Below are 19,328 nucleotides of genomic sequence, written 5' to 3'. Positions count from 1 at the left end.
CAAATGGAATTCATTTAAATGCATGACACTTAAGAACATAAGAAATAGGAGCAGGAGTAGGCCATTTGGCCCCTCGAGCCTGCTCCGCCATTCAATATCATGGCTGATCTGATTCTGGCCTCAACTCCACTTCCTCGCCCGCTCCCCATAACCCTCGACTCCCTTATCATACAAAAATCTGTCTATCTCCACCTTAAATATATTCAAAGACCCAGCCTCCACAGGGATAGAGAATTCCAAAGATTCACGACTCTGAGCAAAGAAATTCCTTCTCATTTCTGTTCTAAATGGGTGACCCCTTATTCTTGGTCACATAAGTCACATACTAACAATATATCCCAGTATACAAAGGGGGAGGAATTTGCAGGGATAATGGGGGCAATTTTAACCCTACTCGCTCAGCAGAAACCTGGCGGGTTTGTGGTTAAAACCGCCCTGGCTCTTCGACATCATCACAGAATCTGCAATTTAATCTGCTCTCCTGAGCAGGCAGTCCAGAGCCAACATGGTCCTTCTTTACATATGCATGTTGCGGCCTGATGCCATAATTGAGACCCGACTGCGATGAGCAGGAATCCACCTAGAATTAAAATCGGGGCCACTATATATTATTATTTTTTTTTTTAAATTGGCTGGGTGTCATGTTTCTGTTTTGCTTGAGAAGTAGAGAAAGCGTTTGCAGTACCATTATTGTTGGTGAATACTTAGCTACCTGCAATGCTTTATAGATTTAAAGTCATTGGTAGGAGGTTTAGAGGGGATTTGTGGGGAAATGCTTTCACCCAGAGGGTGGTGGGGGTCTGGAACTCACTGCCTGAAAGGCTGGTAGAGGCAGAAACCCTCACCACTTTTAAAAAGTACTTGGATATGCACTTGATGTGCCGTAACCTACAAGGCTATGGACCAAGAGCTGGAAAGTGGGATTAGGCTGGATGGCTCTTTGTCGGCCGGCGTGGACACGATGGCCGAATGGCCTCCTTCCGTGCTGTAAGTTTCTATGATTCTAAGATCGCCTCTCATTCTTCTAAACTCCAAGGAGTATAGGCCCAACCTTTCTTCATATGACAACCCCTTCATCTCAGGAATCAACCTCATGAATCTTCTCTGAACGGTCTCCAATGCAAGTATATCCTTCCTTAAATAAGGAGACTAAAACTATATGCAGTACTCTAGGTGTGGTCTTACCAATGCCCTGTACAGTTGGAGCAGGACTTCCTTACTTTAGTACTCCATTTCTCATGCAATAAAGGCCAGCATTCCATTTGGCTTCCTAATTTTTTGCTGTACCTGCATGCTAACTTTGTGTTCATGTACAAGAACCCCAGATCCCTCTGTACTACAGCATTTTGTAAAGTAATAATTTGCTTTTTTATTTCTCCTACTAAAGTGGATAACCTCACATTTTCCCACATTATAGTCCATGTGCCAAATTTTTGCCCACTCACTGAACCTATCTATATCCCTTTGTAGATTATTTGCGTCCTCCTCACAACTTGCTTTCCCACCTATCTTTGTATCATCAGCAAATATGGCTACACATCATCCAAGTCATTAACATATATTGTAAATAGTTGAGGCCCCAGCACTGATCCCTGTGGCACCCCACTAGTTATAGTTTGCCAACCTGAAAATGACCCATTTATCCCAACTCTCTGTTTTCTGTTAGTTAGCCAATCCTCTATCCATGTTAATATATTACCCCAACCCAGTGAGCTCTTATCTTGTGCAGTAACCTTTTGTGTGGCATCTTATCGAATGCTTTCTGGAAATCCAAATATACGACATCAACTGGTTCTCCTTTATCCACTCTGCTCGTTACATCCTCAAAGAACTACAGCACATTTGTCAAACATGATTTCCCTTTCATAAAACCATGCCGACTCTGCTTGACTGCATTATGAATTTCTAAATGTCCTGCTACTACTTCCTTAATGATGGACTCCAGCATTTTCCCCCATGACAGATGTTAAGTTAACTGGTCTATAGTTTCCTGTTTTCTGTGTCCCTCCTTTCGTAAATAGGGATGTTACATTTGCGGTTTTCCAGTCCGCTGGGACCTCTCCAGAATTCAGGGAATTTTAGAAGATTATAACCAATGCATCCATGATCTCTGCAGCCACTTCTTTTAAGACCCTAAGATGCATGCCATCAGGTCCAGGGGACTTGTCCACCTTTAGTCTGTTTAGTACTTTATCTTCTCTTTCTCCCCCCCCCCTCCCCTCCTTGATTATCAATTATTGGGATGTTTTTAATGTCCTCTTGAAATAAAATTTAACAGCTATTACCACAGGTGTTTGATCACTGTGACTTTTTTTCAAGTAAACTCAAGAGCAATGACATTTAGTATAATCGACTTCGCCAGCACTCATGACTTTAAGCATTGCCAAAATGTAAAAATCAATCATTAATGATGATTATTCGTTCTGGTCTTTCCTTCCATTCTCTTCAACTTCAAATGCAACAACTGGACAGTCAAATACTACTCTTCAGGTACTCAACAAGTTAGCAAATTGGAGCTGTAGTTGCAGCAGAAATTTATAAACAAACATAGAAGTAATTTAATAAGTTCGAGTACTTGCCTATAAAAGTTATCTTCGGGGTTGGTGCTTTTTTTGCAACAAGCAGCTTGTTAGCAACATTATTGACAGATACAGCAGCAACAGGATTAGGCTTTACAGCAGTAGAGACAGTAGCAGTCGCAGCAGCCATGCCACTGCTGGATCCTGTGGGTGGATTTGGAGTAGCTGGCTTGACCAAGGTCCCAGCTGCAGTTGTCGTTGTTGTCTGGCTGACCATGCTAGGTTCTGTCGATGGAATGGGCTTGCCAAGCTTGGTATGTAACTTGACTACCTAGATTATATTATAAGAAAAGTCAATTTGCTGTTCAACAGCAGCAATAAAATAACTTTGTAAATTGACAGATTTGGTGAAACAATTGTGTTTTAAAGAATTCATCTTAATTATGAAACAAGATACCATTTGCTTAAATCAAACAGAAGTTATTAAAATCAAATATTTAAAAACTCGAAGCCAATAATACACATAAATCTGATGACTCAATGTCACCATCTTGTTTGTTCTAATTCATTGGCTTCAGTTTGAAGAATTCACTAAAATGCAATCTGACTTTTATTTCCCCCCCCCCACCCCCAGTTTTATTTGTTACCTTTATTCAATCCCAACCCATTTCTTAATGCTTTTAAAGTTTGTAACTTTTTAATCCCTTGTAATTATCACTCTTTAATCAAAGAGTATATTTGGAATCCAATAATTTAAAAAAAAAAATCTCTTACAAGGATTTTGCAGGTGTGACATAATGGCTAAATGCAGCGAATCAAAAAGAGTTACACCAAATATACAAAAAGTGCTTATTATTATTGTCGATATAATGATAGCTAGAAAACATCAGATCTAGCGAACAGATGCAGATATTCTGTAAAACATACTGGATTGATCTCGTCCAACTGCCACGAAGAGGTGATTGACAAAGTTCCATTAAAAATTATACCAGACAATCCCAAGTTCAACAGCCTACGAGAGTGAGCTGATCTCAGGTACGGTGATAGTAAGGCTACGACAACTTGCTTTGTACCACAGGCCAGGGAACTACATGGGCCCGGATTTTGCACTACGCTGCTGTAAGCCATCAGAAAGGTCCCGCAAATTCCGGGTTTCCACATGTGCTGTGCCTGCGGGGAAAACCCGGAACTTGTGATCTGTCAAAGTTTGCCTTGACAGATCTACCATACCGATCCAAAAATCACTTGCGCAAGCGCAGATTTGGACTGTTTGCCCAACTACAGCCCAGTAAATGCCCACAAAACTGCTTGCTTTCACCAGCATATGGGTTAATATAAATCTTAAATTAAAAAATCATGCACATTTAAAATTCGTTTTTGTAAAATTTGGCCCGGATTAAAATGTTTAAAATTATTTTACAAAAAATTATAATTTTAATTATATATGCTTTATTGAAGGGACTTTTAATTAAATTTGAAAATGGGAACATTTATTTTCATTCTACTTGTATAAATTAATTATTTGGGGATTCTGTTCTTAAATAGAATCCCCATAAGCATATTAAGAATTCTCCTTTCTGATTGGAGGACTTGGCCCACGTGATCCCAGGGACATTTCCGAACCGCCTGCGTCCCTAGGATCCGCGGGCCTTTACGCATGCGTACGCCTGCAGACCCAGGACCCGAAGACTTCGAAGCCTGAAGTTAAATATGGATTTTTTTTAAAAATCAGGTCGGAGGTGTACTCCGGAAGTATGCCTCCAACCACAAATTCCGGGCCATTAAGTCAGCCGCAGTACCATTACCCAAATACCCTTGCTGCGCACACACACGTTCATTAGCCAAACAGTTTTTAGGAATTACATTTGCTCAGTCTTCATAACACAATGGCTCCAGTTACAACAACAAATTTGACACCAAGCCACATAAGGAGATATTAGGGCAGACGATCAGAAAGATAGGATTTTAAGGAGTGTCTTAAAGGAAGAAAGAGAGATAGAGACACAGAGGTTTAGGGAGGGAATTCCAGAGCTTAGGGTTTTGGCAACAGAAGGCACAGCCGCTAATAGTGGAGCATTAAAATTAACGATGTGCAAGAGGCCAGAATTGGAGAAATGCAGCTATCTCAGAGGGTTGTAGGGTTACAGAGATAGGGAGGGGAGAGGCCATGGAGGTATTTGCAGACGAGAGAATTTTTAAATTAGAGACGTCGTTTAACTGATAACCAATGTAGGTCAGCAAGCACAGGTGATGGGTGAATAGGACTTGGTGCGAGTTAGGACATGGGCAGCAGAGTTGTGGATGACCTCAAGTTTATGGAGGGTGGGAGATGAGTGGTCACAAGTGCGCTGGAATAGTCAAGCCTAGAGGTAACAAAGACATGGATGATTCAGCAGCAGATGAGCTGAGGCAGGGGCGGAGTTGGAAATGTTACAGAAGTGGAAAGAGGCAGTCTTAATGATGGCGTGGATGTGGTCAGAAGCTTATCTTGGGGTCTAATACGACTCCAAGGTTGCCAACAGTCTGATTGAGCCTCAGACAGTTGCCAGGTAGAGGGATGTAGTCAGTGGATAGGGAATGGAGTTTGTAGCAGGGACCGTAGTCAATGGCTGTGGTCTTCCCAATAGTTCGTTGTCGGAAATTTATGCTCATCCAGGACTGGATGTCAGACAAGGTGTGTGACAATTTAGAGACAGCGGATGGGTCGAGAGGTGGTGGTGAGGTAGAGCTAGGTGTTGACGAAACCCAACTCTACGTTTTCAGATGATAAAGGCAAAACCCACAAATCTCACCCTTCAAGAGTCCCATAAGTCCACAATTTGACATTCAGTCAAAGCAGTGACCCTGATCATTAGGTAAGGAGGGGTGTAGGCATGGTTACGATCCCAGCAAATCCAGTAGGTTCCCAAATCCCAACACTGCCATACAAGAGGGACAACTACCATACATGGAGCATAACTGCAGGATGAATTAACAAATTCAGGACAGGGAGAAAATTGGAACAAAAAAAAGCTTTCAGGACAGATGCCAATGTAAATAGAGTTTCAAAATCCTGACTATTATGATTGTCCCATTCACTATCACTAGCCTATTAAATACATTTAAGGTGATTCACCTTACATGCCAGGTAAGTTTTCTCCAAATCTGGGCAACTACCCAGGCTCAACCAATAAGTTATATTAAATAAGTATTCACACACTTTGCAGATTTGAAAATATTAAAACAAGTGCTTGGTTATAAAACTGCAAACAATACATTTACCTTCTGATGCTTTGCTCCACGAATATGTGCTGCATAAGCATCGGCTCCAGTGCAAGAAACATCACAGAGCTCACAACGCAGCTGATTTTGAACGCCACGAGCTGTTCCAGTATTGCTGCTTTGGTTAGTAGTTTTCAAAGCAGCTTCCTTCTTCTTGTGTTTCTGTCCTTCCAAATGTTCCCTGTAAGTCTGGTGAAGCAGAAACAGATTTTTTTTCCCTAAATTTTCAACCATGGATAACTTCTCTAATTCAATACTGCGAATGTAAATCTAGGGTTTTATTAAACTCAGCATCAAGAATGCGATCTGCGCTCAGCATAGGACCATAGCAAATTACAGCACAGATGGTGAATGTTTGGCCAAATGAAGCTGTGCCGGCTCTTCACTGATCCAAAATTAATGGCACTATCCCACAACCTTCCCCCTGCATCTTCCTCTGCCTCAAACACTGATCCAATTTTACCTTAAAATATGAAATGGTCTCGACCCCGACCATTCCCCGTTGCAAAGCATTTCATGCTGTAACAAATCTCTGCATAAAGAAATTTCTACAAACTTCTCATTGACAATTTTCAATTGAAGATCTCTTGTCAAATACTCCCCCAACCAGAGGAAGTTCCAGTGTCTGAAGTCTCTTCTCATGATTACAGTTGTTCATCCTGGTGAACCGATGCTATACACTCTCCATGGAGCTCAACTCCATTTGCCATCATCTGCTCCATATCCCTGGATACCCATATCTCAGTCTTGAAATCTTCAATTGACTCAGCATCCACACAGCTTTTTTATTGGTGGGGGGGCGATGGAGAGGGTAAGAGTTCCAGACTTCTACAGGTTGAACCTCCCTTATCCGGTACCCTCTGGACCTGGCCTGTCCCGAATGAGGGATTTTGACGGATATGGGGAGGTCACGTGTTTGGGTGGACTGCACTTTTAAGTGCTGTTGCTGGGGTAAGAATGGATGTGCGCTGACTGACTGTCAGTCAGTCAGTCAGTCAACCAATCAAGCGTGCAGGGGGCCTCGAAGTGCGGGCAGGCCCTGAAGAGCCATCGGGCCCCGAAAAATCCTGGCTGGCCTCGAAGAGCGGGTGGCCCAGAAGTGTCGGCGGGCCGATACGAGTCGGCCTATCCCCTCACAGGGAGCGCTGTGGGGGGTGGGAGCGGCCGGCCCGAGGACTGTGGCTGCAGGAGTTCCAACAGGGCGATGAGAAGGAGGCAGCCAATTGAGGAGAAAGATTATATTGGCGAGTAGGATTTTGACGGTCACGTTCTGAACATGTGCCACCTGGCGGCCGGAAATGGTCACGGACGAGGGGTGGTGTCGGATAAGGGAGTCCCAGATAAGAGAGGTTCAACATGTATTCGCCTTTGTCTGAAAGTTTGCTGATTTTAAGATTATGTCCACTTTGTTCTGCATGCACCCATCTGAGGGAAATAGTTTCTCTTTATCGGTCCCTTCAAATCCCTTGATCATGTTAAAACCTCAAAATTAGATCACTTCTGAAACCCAAAGGATTATTTACCAAGTTTGTCCTCCTAGATTTAACCCATTAAACCTCAGTACCATTCTGGAAAATCTGTGCTGTAACCCCCTTCATAGCCAATATATCTTTCCTGAGGCCGTGCCCAAAACTGATGGGCTCTGACCAAGGCTCTGTAGAACAAAAGTACAACTTCCTCACTTTCGTATTGTACACCAGATTTTATTTGCGTACCAAATCACATGTCTCCTCCACAGCTCCAAGTTTCTCACCATTAATAAAATACCTGCATTCCAATTTGTCTTTCTCGGATCCAAAGTGCATGATCTCAGTTCCCCACATTTAACTCCCACCATCCACAGTTATACCCCCACTCAATTTGTTTATGTCCCTTTGTAACTTCCTGTTCCCATCTACACAACTTATTGTGCCTCCTAACTTTGTCATCTGCAAACTTAGATATACAACACTCTATCCTTCATCCAAGTCATTGATATATGTGGTGAAAAGCTGAGGCACCAGTACAGATCCCAGGGAAACATGACTTGTCACATTCCATTAGAGATTGTTCCCTTTATCCCTATTGCCTGTTCCCTACTTCCCAAACGATTATCAACCCATGTCACAAGGTTACCTCCAAATCCAGTCCCTTTCATTTTTGCTAATAATTTGTGTGGAACCTTATCAAATGCCTTCTGGAAGTCCATATAGACAACATCCATAGACACTCCCCTATCCACCGTGTTAGTAACCTCCTTGAAAAAGTCAACTAAAATCAGTCAGACACGACCATCCTTCACAAATCCATGTTGACCCTCAGCTCATAATTGTCCAAGTGCTCAGCAACTCTGTCCACGATGATAGATTTCACTAACGTCCCTACAATTGATGTTAAACGAGTAAATAGTTACCCGGTTTCTTCCTCCCTCCCTTATATATTGGGAGGGACAATCGCAAGTTACCAATCCAAAAGGCACAATTCCCAAATCTAGAGAGCTTGCCTATTTTAAGTCTCTATGTTTTCCATTACCTTTTTTAAAAAAAAACTTGTATTAAATCCACAAAGTTCCTCGCCTTGACTTATTTTTAGGTTCCCTTCTACTGCTGGTATTTTGTCCTCTTCCTCCACTGAGAATGGATACAGAATATTAATTTAACAAGTCTGCCATTTCTTTACTTTCCATTACAGTTTCACCTGCAGTCGTCTTTAATTGATTCATATTCCCCTTCACCACACTATTTCTATTAATACATTTATATAAAGTTTTGTTGTTAGCTTTAATATTCCTTGCAAGATGGTCATATTTCTTTTGGCATCTTATTAGTTTCTTCATTTTTTTTTGCTCCCTGTCCACTAGATTTCCAGTTTTTCTTGCATTTGTGCAAGCCTTTCATAAGAACATAAGAAATAGGAGCGAGCAGGAGTAGGCCATTTGGCCCATCGAGCCTGCTCCACAATTTAATAAGATCATGGCTGATCTGATCTTGGGCTCAGCTCCCAAATCACTGCCCGCTCCCCATAACCCTTCACTCCACTTTCATTCAAAAATCTGTCTATCACTACCTTAAATATATTCAATGACCCAGCCTCCACAGCTCTCTGGGGAAGAGAATGCTACAGATTTACAACCCTCAGAAGAAATTCCTCCGCATCTCCGTTCTAAATGGGCGACTCCTTATTCTTAAACTATGCCCCCTAGTTCTAGATTCCCTCACGAGTGGAAACATCCTCTCTGCATCTAAGCCCCCTCAGTATCTTATCTGTTTCTATAAGATCACCTCTCATTCTTCTAAACTTCAATGAGTATAGGCCCAACCTTTCTTTATAAAAGTCAGCCCCTTCATCTCAGGAATCAACCTAGTGAACCTTCTCTGAACTGCTTTCAATGCAAGTATATCCCTCCTTAAATAAGGAAACCAAAGCTGTATGCAGTACTCTCGGTGTAGTCGCACCAATACCCTGTACAGTTGCAGCAGGACTTCTCTGCTTTTATACTCCATCCCCCTTGCAATAAAGGCCAACATTCCACTTGCATTCCTGATTACTTGCTGTACCTGCAGACTAACGTTGTGTTTCATGCACAAGGACCCTCGGGTCCCTCTGTACTGCAGCATTTTGTAATCTCTCCCCATTTAAATAATATTTTTTTTAATTTTTCCTGCCAAAGTAGATAAGCTCACACTTTCCCATATTCTACTCCATCTGCCAACTGTTTACCCACTCACTTAACCTGTCTATATCCCTTTGCAGATTATTTGTGTCCTCACAATTTTCTTTCCCACCCATCTTTGTATCATCGGCAAACTTGGCTACATGGACCCTTCATCCAAGCCATTAATATAGATTGTAAATAGTTGAGGCCCCAGCACCGATCCCTGTGGCACTCCACTAGTTACCGTTTGCCAACCGGTAAATGATCCATTTATCCTGACTCTGTTCTCCTTTTAGCTTGACACTCTTTTACCTCATTTGTTGACCATGGTTGCTTAAAACGCAAACGCTCTACTTGTATAGTTAAAGAGTATGAACTAGCTTTGTATTGTACCAAATACATCTTTGAATACTTTCCCACCGCTTGTCTGTAGGTTAACCCATCAACAGTTTGTTGTGGTCAATTCATTTCACATTCCTTCAAAGTATTCCTTACTTAAATTTAAAACCTTAGTTTGTGACTCTCCCTTCTCTCTTTCAAACCTAAAATTAAATCTAAATCATATTATGGTCACTATTCACAAGATGTTCCCTTACCATCAGATTGTTAACTAATTTGGATTCTTTACTCATTGCTAAACATATTGTTCTAGAGAACCATTGCCTTTACTGCTTCAGCTATTCTGCTTCTCCCACTCTATGAAAAATATCTCATTATAACATTGCTTTTGCTACATGCTTCCCTGATCGCTATATTTATATACATCACTGCCATCAGGAAGTCTATAGACAATTTCTACCAGAGTCTTGCACTGCCTAAAACCCATTCTTTCTACTGCTGTAATTGTGTATTAATACTGCTACACCCAATTAATCTTTCCCAATTTATTCATCTTTTCTAAAAATCCTATAACCTGGAATATTTAGCTGCCAATCATCCTCCGCTTGTAAACCAGGGAGCCAAAATTCACCATCCCCGAAGGGGTTTGGACAGCCGATCGAAAATCGGATGATTTTCCCTCCCCGGGCCATATTCAGCTTGGAGGAGGGGGGAGAAGGGGGATTTGAGCAGTGCTCATTTCTGCCAGAAACGGCCGGGTGAAGCTGTTGTAAAAATAATTTTCCAGCAATGAGCAGGCCACTGAAAAGTGACAAGGACAGGGATTTTCAGCTGCAAATAAAGGCAAGACTTTTCCCAGCAGTGCCCCCGCGAGGTATTCGATGCGGTGCTTGAACGCGACACCGCTGGAGTGTTGCCGCTGTGGAAATATGCAGGCTATTGCAACATAAAGTGGAAAGACCCCTCCGAGAGTAAGGTTACGGTGCCTTGAACATAAAATGAATTACCAATTGAAATTTGATTAGTCATGCTTCCTTAACATCGCCAGTAACTAGAATATACTAATCAGCAGGGTATAGACAAAATGTAATCAAGGAAATAGGTCAGATTGTAACTAGAATAACCCAATCACCAGGGCACAGACAAACGTGTAGTCAAAGGAGATGGGACAGATTATAGAATAGTATAAACCATGAGGGGAAAGCCACCTAAACAGCGAGAACCTAGGCTGCGAGAACCTAGGAACAACACTCGACAGAAGCAGGGACCAGGGAGCGACCCTTGAAGGAACAGTGTTAGGACCGGATTGATCACCCGGGATGTATTGGGTAACTATGAGAGTATGCAGAGTTAAACAGAGTTGAGTTAGCAGTGTTGAGTTAAACACAGAGTATTTCTAGCGGAGAGGAACACCTTTTGGAACGCCTTTTCTGCAGAGTTAAACAGAGTTGGGTTAAACAGAGTTGGGTTAAACAGAGTTGGGTTAAACAGAGTTAGTATTTCGAGCGGAGCGGAACACCCTTTGGAACGCCTTTCTGCAGAGTTAAGCAGAGTTAAATAGAGTATAAGTTGTGAGTCTTATACTTTTCCTGTATTGAGCAATTATAGAGTAGAAGTAGTGAGTCTTGTACTTTTCCTGTATTAAACGAACATTAACGATACTGTCATTTGTCTAGTGTGTAATTTGGTATTTAACTCAGGAACCGTCGCAGGCAACTACTAGTCACACGACTAGCGAAATTGCCGCTTGCACAACACCCCGATCGGGGCCCTTTGGTAAGGAAATAGTTTTATTAATTTTCGTGTTTTTATTTCAGATTACATCATCCATTGTATTTATCTTTTCATATAGTTTTATTAATTGTTTTGGCTCCATTCAATCTGCTGAGTGCTGCTCAGAGATTTGCACAAATCTTTGTACAACATTCAGGTCTGAATCTTTAGTGGAGGCCTATGGGCTGCAGAGACATGATTGGCAGGGTTCACCAAGGATGGGAGGTGTGTTGGGGGCGGGGGGGGGGGTTGGGCGACACCTGGTACACCTACTCAGAAGCAGGGCGGCACGCAGGAGAAGATGTCACCGTCAGCACCGTGTAGAGAGGCAGTGGGCAAGGGGGGCAGCAGCCATGATTCATTCATTCTGCGCCCCAGCCCGAATCAGGATTGCGGTTGGCTGCTTGGGGACAAGGGATATCCCCTGTCCACTTGGCTGCTCACTCCACTGCGGAACCCCAGGCCAGCGCCAGAGCATACATACAATGACGCTCATTGTGCCACCAGGTGTATCATCGAGCAGTGCATAGGCATCCTTAAGCAGAGGTTCCGGTGCCAGGACTGTTTTGGTGGCACCTTGCAGTACTCTCAACGGGTCTCCATCATCATCGTTGTGGTCTGCTGCATGCTGCACAACCTGGCCATCATGAGGGGACAGCAGCTGGAGATCAAGCCAGCAGTACCACCCAAGGAGATGATCCCAGTCGCCCCAGAGCTAGGAGGCGTTAACCCATCGCCACCCTGAAAGGGCTGGGTGCAGCTGGCCAGCACCCCGGGAGGGTGCGTCCTCACATATATGGAGGTGCCGGATACCTCCCCTGCGATCTCCCTCCATGTATTATGTACTGGCGGTCTGCCAGGTCTCCCCAAGTCAGGAAACAGTATCTTTCTTCTGTCCTCCACACCGTCCATCAGTGTCTCCAGCTCCATATCAGTGAACCTGTTGGCTCTCCTTGCATCTTTTACACCAGCCATTCTTCCAAACTCCTTCCAAAATGCTTCCCCCCTCAGGGCCGTGCTGCAAACCCAAGTCTTTAAAAAGGCCAGGGAGCAGCTGGCTTGTTAGAAACCCTTATCTGTATGCTGAATTTCTCAGTGGTGATAACGCTCAAATTAAGACAGCCACACCGCTGAAAAAAGCACTTTGGAAGGGTTCATTAGCGCTGGAACCCATTTGTTCACTTTTGGAATTGAATATGGGGTTCAATATTCAATTGAATTTTTTTTGGCGCTAATGGCCACAAAAAGGTGGAGGGAGGGGAGGGAGCACCGGCTTTCCAGCAGTACTGAATTTCAGGCCCCAGATCTCTGTAATGGCTACTATATCATATTCTTTAAGCTGAATTTTGTGCTTCTAACTCACTTGTTGCATTTCATATACAGTATGATTACTAAACATTCTTGGGCACCATAAGCAATGTAACACAATATTGCTTGGTGGTGCGTGGGGGAATTAATTCACATTGGAAATGTAATTTTCAAAATCGAGTTATGTCCAATGCTATAAAATTAGAAAGTAAACTGCAACAGTGAACTGTAAACTAATCAAAAGTTGGTAGGTTTACAAGACAACAAATCCTTACCTGTGGCCCAGCACAACTGATCTTGCAAACATCACAGTAATGGATCTGAGGTTGTTTTGGTGGCTGCTTTGGTTTCTGTTTATTCTGGAATGGCACTTTCTTGGTGAAAGTATTCCCAGCCCAAGCTGCTGCTTGTTTCTGTTGTTGCTGCTGTTGCTGTTGCTGCTGTTGGTAGTAGGAAGATGCGGCAGAATACACTGCAGCTTCATATCCAGCATACGTAGCTCCTAGGAAATAAAATAATGGAAAAAAACTACTGTCCATTTTCATAAATAAATACAACATAAACAAGTTGCCATTCCCTCAGAAGTTCAAACTTTTACTCCAGGTGCTTTTCTATTTTGGGAGGATTATTATAAACATATGAAAGACAGACAGGAAAAGACCAGCTGCCCAGTCAAGTCTGCCCCATTAAAAAGCCATGATGATCTATGATGATCTACGAATTACGATTTACAACACCTACCAACAGCCATGTGATCTCCTGGGAAAGGCAAAATAAAAATCCCATGGCCAAGGGAGAAAACAAATCTGGAAAATTCCTCTCCGACCCAGGTATAATGTTTTTTTCCCCACAAGATAAATAGATATGGAAAAGTATGCAACTAATCCTAGCTCATCCATACAACAACAAAAACAAAAACAAAAAAAATCACAGAATCCAACTGTTTAAATAGTTGCAAGGTTTTGGCTTCCACTACGGAGAAGACTATTCCATACATTGATCACTATATGCAGAACCTCCTGAGATCAGTCTTAAATTTGTCGTTTAGTAGTTTCAACTTTGTCCTATGGTCACAGTTTAGCTTGAAGTCGTGTTTCAGATTTGCTTTTTCTTTACTATTCAATGAAAGGACTGGCATGTGTGTTTTATCACAGCCTCAGGACTTCCCAAAGCACTTTACAACCAACTAAAAACAAACAGTTACTGTTATGTAGACAAAATGCAGCAGCTAAATAGCAAATGAGATAAATGACCAGTTAATCTGGTTTTTGGTGGTGATGGTTGAGGGATGGCCAGGATACCAGGAGAACCCCTGCTCTTGTTCGAATAGCACCATGGAATCTTTTATATCAATCTGAGCAAGCAGATGGTAGGAAGTTCGGTTTCCATGCTGTGCATTTCAACACCACTCCTTCCTGTTTTCACACATGCAAGCACACGCACACTTCCAATGCAGCCACACAAGTATCCTCTCGGGGGTTCTCATATCTTCTTCCTGTCTTTTTTTTTAATATAAAGTTGTTTGGTAGTTGGAGCTATAGCCATGCTTTTTCCACATTTCTCTTTCATCTGACCATCCTTTTAACATGTTTCTACACAGACTCAGCAAAGCCCTTCACCTCCATGCAGGATTTGTGGAAGTAATCTCTCATTTTGTTAATCCGTTTGGGGTAATGATTGTCTCGTGTACGCTGCATAATAAAGCTAACTCTTTATCCCTCATACTCAACATTATGCTTTTTAAAATGTTCGATTTGTCCGCTATGAAAGCATTGAACCATCTCCCCCAATCATCTTGCTTTACCCACTTTATACAGGCCTGTAAGAGTATTTAAGGCTTGCATTAAATTGCTCATCTTCAAGACAAAACAGCACCATACTGAGCCACCAGAAATGTTGGGGCAGAAATAATCAATATCCTCAATTCTCAAATGTATTCAAAGAGGCATCGAGAGGGGCCTATCTGTCTTCCCCTTTAGTTAGAAAAAATCTAAATTAAATAATTGTATTGAGGGACACAAAGGGAAATAACGGCTACCCAATAATTCAAAAAAAGTACAGCCACGAGCACCGTACCTGAAATCATTGGCACCAGTGAATCCAATTGCTACATGAGTTTTTGGTAGCTGAAGTTGCTAGAAGTAACTGAAGACCTACTGATTATTTTTCACGCTGTTAATTGGTGTTATATATTCCTAACTGCAATGGAGGATACTTTAGTTCGAGTCTGGGGCTGGAAGCACGGAGTATTAGAGTCACCATTTACAAATCCGTGGGTCTGAAACTACATTTAGATCAAGCTATGGGAAACAGTTCAACTCTAATTCTACTTTCACATCAGCATGCATCAAAATTAATTTCTCAACATTTTAATTGATTGAGATATATATAAACCCAAAAGTTTTAAATCATTTTAATCCACATTGATTTCCAACTTAAAGTATAACATTTGTTTATTTATGTGGCAGATACAAGATGCAATGCAATTTACAAATTTCCCTAACCCTAAAGGCTAGAGCTGCGATCAACTATACTTTACAGACTGACACATGCAAGCCAAGTAGTCTTGCATCAGTCAGCAGCAAGCATTTAAGTGGACAAGTGAGACTATGTCTCCTGAATTCAGAACAAATTCATCAAACACAAGGTTCAAACCATATCACAACCTGTATATTTAATTGAATTGCTGCAAAATTGAAGCCTGTTATTTCAATCTCAAACTTCATAAAACTATGGAATACTGACTTTTAGATAAATGAAAGCAAATTGGACCCACATTTCTAGGAGATGCAGACCTAGCAGTCAAAAACATAAAGATGATACAATGGAAGATGATACAGGTTGAATCTGCCACAGCACTGTGGTCCCAATTTCAGCCAAGGTGCTGTGAGAAGCCAATGTGCGGAGGTCAGGAGTTATCCCAATTTTGTACGGGGCATTAGTGTAAATTTAAAAATTCCAAATCTCATCTCCATACCATTCCTGTATGCCCCCTGCCAGCTGGCTCAGATTTCCATCAGCAGAGGCCTGGGAGCAGGTCACCTGCAGGTGGCAGAGAGAAAAGAAACTCTTCAGAAGATACTTTGTGTGTGTATGTTGCCCAAATAAAAAGCACAAACATAGAAACATGGGGGAAAAGATGTAACCACAACAGGAAAAAAGTGGAGTAAAAATCTTTCAAGAAGATTTGTATTAAGAATCCAAGATCCATACAAGAATCTGAAATACTTGACTCCTTACCAGTATAAGTCACAGCAGTTGAGCTGTAAGTACCACTTTGAGTATAGGACGGAACCACGGTGGCAGCTGCTGCAGCAGCTGGTTGCACAGTTGTGGACACTGGGTAAACAGTAAAGGTAGTCGTTGGGTTTGGTGTAGCTGGCTTTATCGCCGTCACTTGTCGAGTCTGTTGAGCTGGTGTGTATTGCGTCGCAGCTTGACTATATCCTGCCTTGGCAGCTGGAACAAAATCATTTAGTAATTTTGAGAATAGATTTAAAAGAATGCTAACAGGAGGGGACGTGTCATTATTCCCTCAAAACTTGTAAGTATGATGTCTTAAATACACAGATCCTAATTCTATTGCTCCATCTCAACCACAGTAACCAGTCACTCAATACACTTCAGAGGATACACGGCTTAAAAATTCTGCAATAATAATCTATCTTTAATTCATATTTTTACCTCTTTAGTCTTATCATGGATTAGCAATTGGGGCAGTCCTGAAGTCTGCTCTCCTAGCTGAAAGTATCAGATGAGTGAGTCACCCAAACAGAACAGCAAAATGAGCCTTAGGAATCAGCAAGTGTGGTTCACTCAACAACTTCCTTATGTTAAATGGCAACTCTCATTTTAGGGGTGGGTGGGAGTAAGTGGGAGAAAGAAAAAAAAAAAGGCCCATACAGGAATCATATTCAATTATGAAACTCCCCTTTCTACAATGTCTTACTCAATCCACATAGAATGGGAAACACATTGGCATGTTCAAAACTACAAGGAAAGAGCACTTAAAAGGCGTACCGTGGTAACAAGAATACCATTCTAATCCAGACAGATAAATATTTGCTTTATCAAACAGCTCATCAACTGTGTGCTTTTCTTTTATAAAAGTAGTTCAGTAGTCTAATCAACATTTCTGTTCTCACTCTTGAGAACATACTTAGTCATTTAGATGCAATACCAATACATAGAATACATAGACAGGCCCAACACTCAATGTATTGATATTTGTGGGTTACAGATCACACCATAATTTACTTTGATTACTATTTTCTTAACAGTGTTAGACTCACCAGCTTGATAGTAGGCTTCTGCGACAGTGGGTTGCGGCTGAGCTGCAGCAGCAGGCTGTTGATAGTACTGTTTGCTGTCATAGGCTATAGCTGGCGCTGTGGAACGCACATATGTGTAGGTGTCCTAAATTGAAAAGATTCAATTGAAACTGCTGGATAGGTTGCCAAGTCATTGTTCGGATTTCTTTTATAAATGTCTTTAAAATAAATTTAGGTCTATTACTTTTAATGTGGGTGATGTGCCCTAGATCAAGATCCATATTACTGGTCAATTTTGAACACAATACAGAACACAATACACAGTATCAATTTATCGGTTCAAAAAAGACATCAAGCTTAACAAAAGGCATACACAACTGACATTCATTAAAACTCCGCTCAAATCTTAGTTACAAAATGACTTGACAAATCATCTGCATGGTATACTGATCACTACTGTTCATAATAAGAACTGAATGGATACTAGATGGTAGTTTTGAACCTGGTACATCAAACAGTTATAACCCAGAAAGCAAATATAATTCCATGAATGAAGAGATTAAACAAAAATTAAAATACTAGGAGCTTTAAAATCATTAAAAATTATTGCATGGAGTAACCATGTCAGTGCCAGCTCTACATCTGTCACTATCTACTTCTGCTGCTCTTTCCTCATATCCTTTTATATTTTCCCTTTTGAAATATTTAGCCAATTCTCTTAAAATGCTAAAGTCTTGGTCTCAAAGCCACTTATGCTAAACCATTTCTTGTTCTAATACTCTGTGCAAAATTTTCTTTTCAGCTCCTCATTCATTCTTCTGATAAATTTATATCCTCTTGTTAACATTTCTTCAACTAATGGTAATTTATTTACCCCTTGAAAATCTTTAAATTTTTAAACCTCTATTAGATTCCCCCTTAACCTTCTCTGTCCCACCCTTGATAATGATGATGTTTTTGTATCCTTGTGGTGGAACATTTGGTACATAATTTGGCAGACTCAAAATGCAACACATCAACACAAAGAGTTTGAATTTACACAAACCCACAAGGTATTTCATTACATGAAAAATTATACAAAACACGTAGTGACTACCGCTCATCACTGCTTCTCCAACTTGGTATTGCTGTGTTTGTTTCCTGGGCGGGGGTAGAATAAAGAGGAGAAAGAGGAAGGTATCTCTGGCAGAAACAGAATTACTGTTCTGAACAATGATCAACATGACATTAACAACAATTACTACTATTCGATATTTAAGTCGTACCTGATAATTTTGCGAAGTGACTGGTGGAGGTGGTGGAGGGGCTTCTTGTTGCCGCTGTGTGTATCCATAGTCTGCTGCAGTATGTGCTGTTTGGTACCCTCCATAGGCTGCTGTGGCGGCAGCTGCTGCTGCTGCTGCAGCAGCAGCAGGAACAGGTCTGGCTGCTGTAGCAGCAGCTGCTGGAGCATAGGCTGCTGTCACAGCATGAGCAGCTACTGGGGCCTGATGGACTGTGTAGCTGCCAGCTGTGGTTGGATGGGAGTATGCAATGCCAGTGGCCGGCTGTTGGCTAGTCAAAAATACAAAAAAATTTTTAATATTTAGAAAATTCAAAAACTTTCAAATAGCAGTGATGCCACAAGTTCATAACGTCATAATAGTTATTTTTAGAATTGCAAGAATTGATAGGGATTGTGATGTTTTAAGTGCAGAAAATTATTTTAATAGGTTTCATAAAACTTTAGTTTTAAATTTATTCTATTTAGTAGAAGTACTTTGCTCTAGTAGTTGCATTCTGTAAGTTTCTTTACTCCATTGCACTTTTAAACTTGACAACCTGCAACACTTGTTCCAGATCAGAATTGAAATTGGGCTTTCTTTAGGGGGTTGTAGGGGTTCATACCCTGATCAATATTCAATGATCCATGTACGGGAAAACGTATGGAGAAAGATGATGGAGGGAGACAGATCAATCGGTTACTACCCCATAGTTGAAGAGCCTTCTGACAATCATTATCGGAGCCAACAGATGGAGGATGGGTGATTGTGCAAAGTACTGGGGGACACCAATGCTCCCAATACTGTAGTCTCCATAAACCACTGCCATCAAGAGTGGCAGGGAGAAGAAAAAAGTACTTTTATGGGTAAATAGTTACACTTGCATGTTTGTTTCAGTTTTTCCATTTTAACATTGGGAGGGGCGAGGTGATGAGTGTCTGATGCACAAAAAATCCAGCAT

The 19,328-nt window shown here is 41.5% G+C and overlaps 1 protein-coding gene across 4 annotated transcripts in view; it reads right to left on the bottom strand.

The window, feature by feature from the left end:
- zfr (zinc finger RNA binding protein) overlaps window positions 1-19,328 on the bottom strand; it is a 68,297-nt gene that overhangs the window by 23,098 nt on the left and 25,871 nt on the right. For all 4 annotated transcript variants that reach the window (XM_070868314.1, XM_070868298.1, XM_070868290.1 and 1 more), the window contains 6 exons: window positions 18,371-18,659; window positions 17,127-17,250; window positions 16,075-16,293; window positions 13,110-13,336; window positions 5,781-5,969; window positions 2,580-2,850 (listed from right to left, as the gene is read on the bottom strand). In XM_070868314.1, the coding sequence (XP_070724415.1) occupies window positions 2,580-2,850; window positions 5,781-5,969; window positions 13,110-13,336; window positions 16,075-16,293; window positions 17,127-17,250; window positions 18,371-18,659 (1,319 nt within the window). The remainder of the gene's footprint in view (window positions 1-2,579; window positions 2,851-5,780; window positions 5,970-13,109; window positions 13,337-16,074; window positions 16,294-17,126; window positions 17,251-18,370; window positions 18,660-19,328) is intronic.

Source organism: Pristiophorus japonicus, chromosome 2 (genome assembly GCF_044704955.1).
Source record: "Pristiophorus japonicus isolate sPriJap1 chromosome 2, sPriJap1.hap1, whole genome shotgun sequence".
NCBI lineage: Eukaryota > Metazoa > Chordata > Chondrichthyes > Pristiophoridae > Pristiophorus > Pristiophorus japonicus.
Note: the sequence above shows the minus strand (reverse complement) of the source record. Positions and strands in the feature narration are given on the sequence as shown.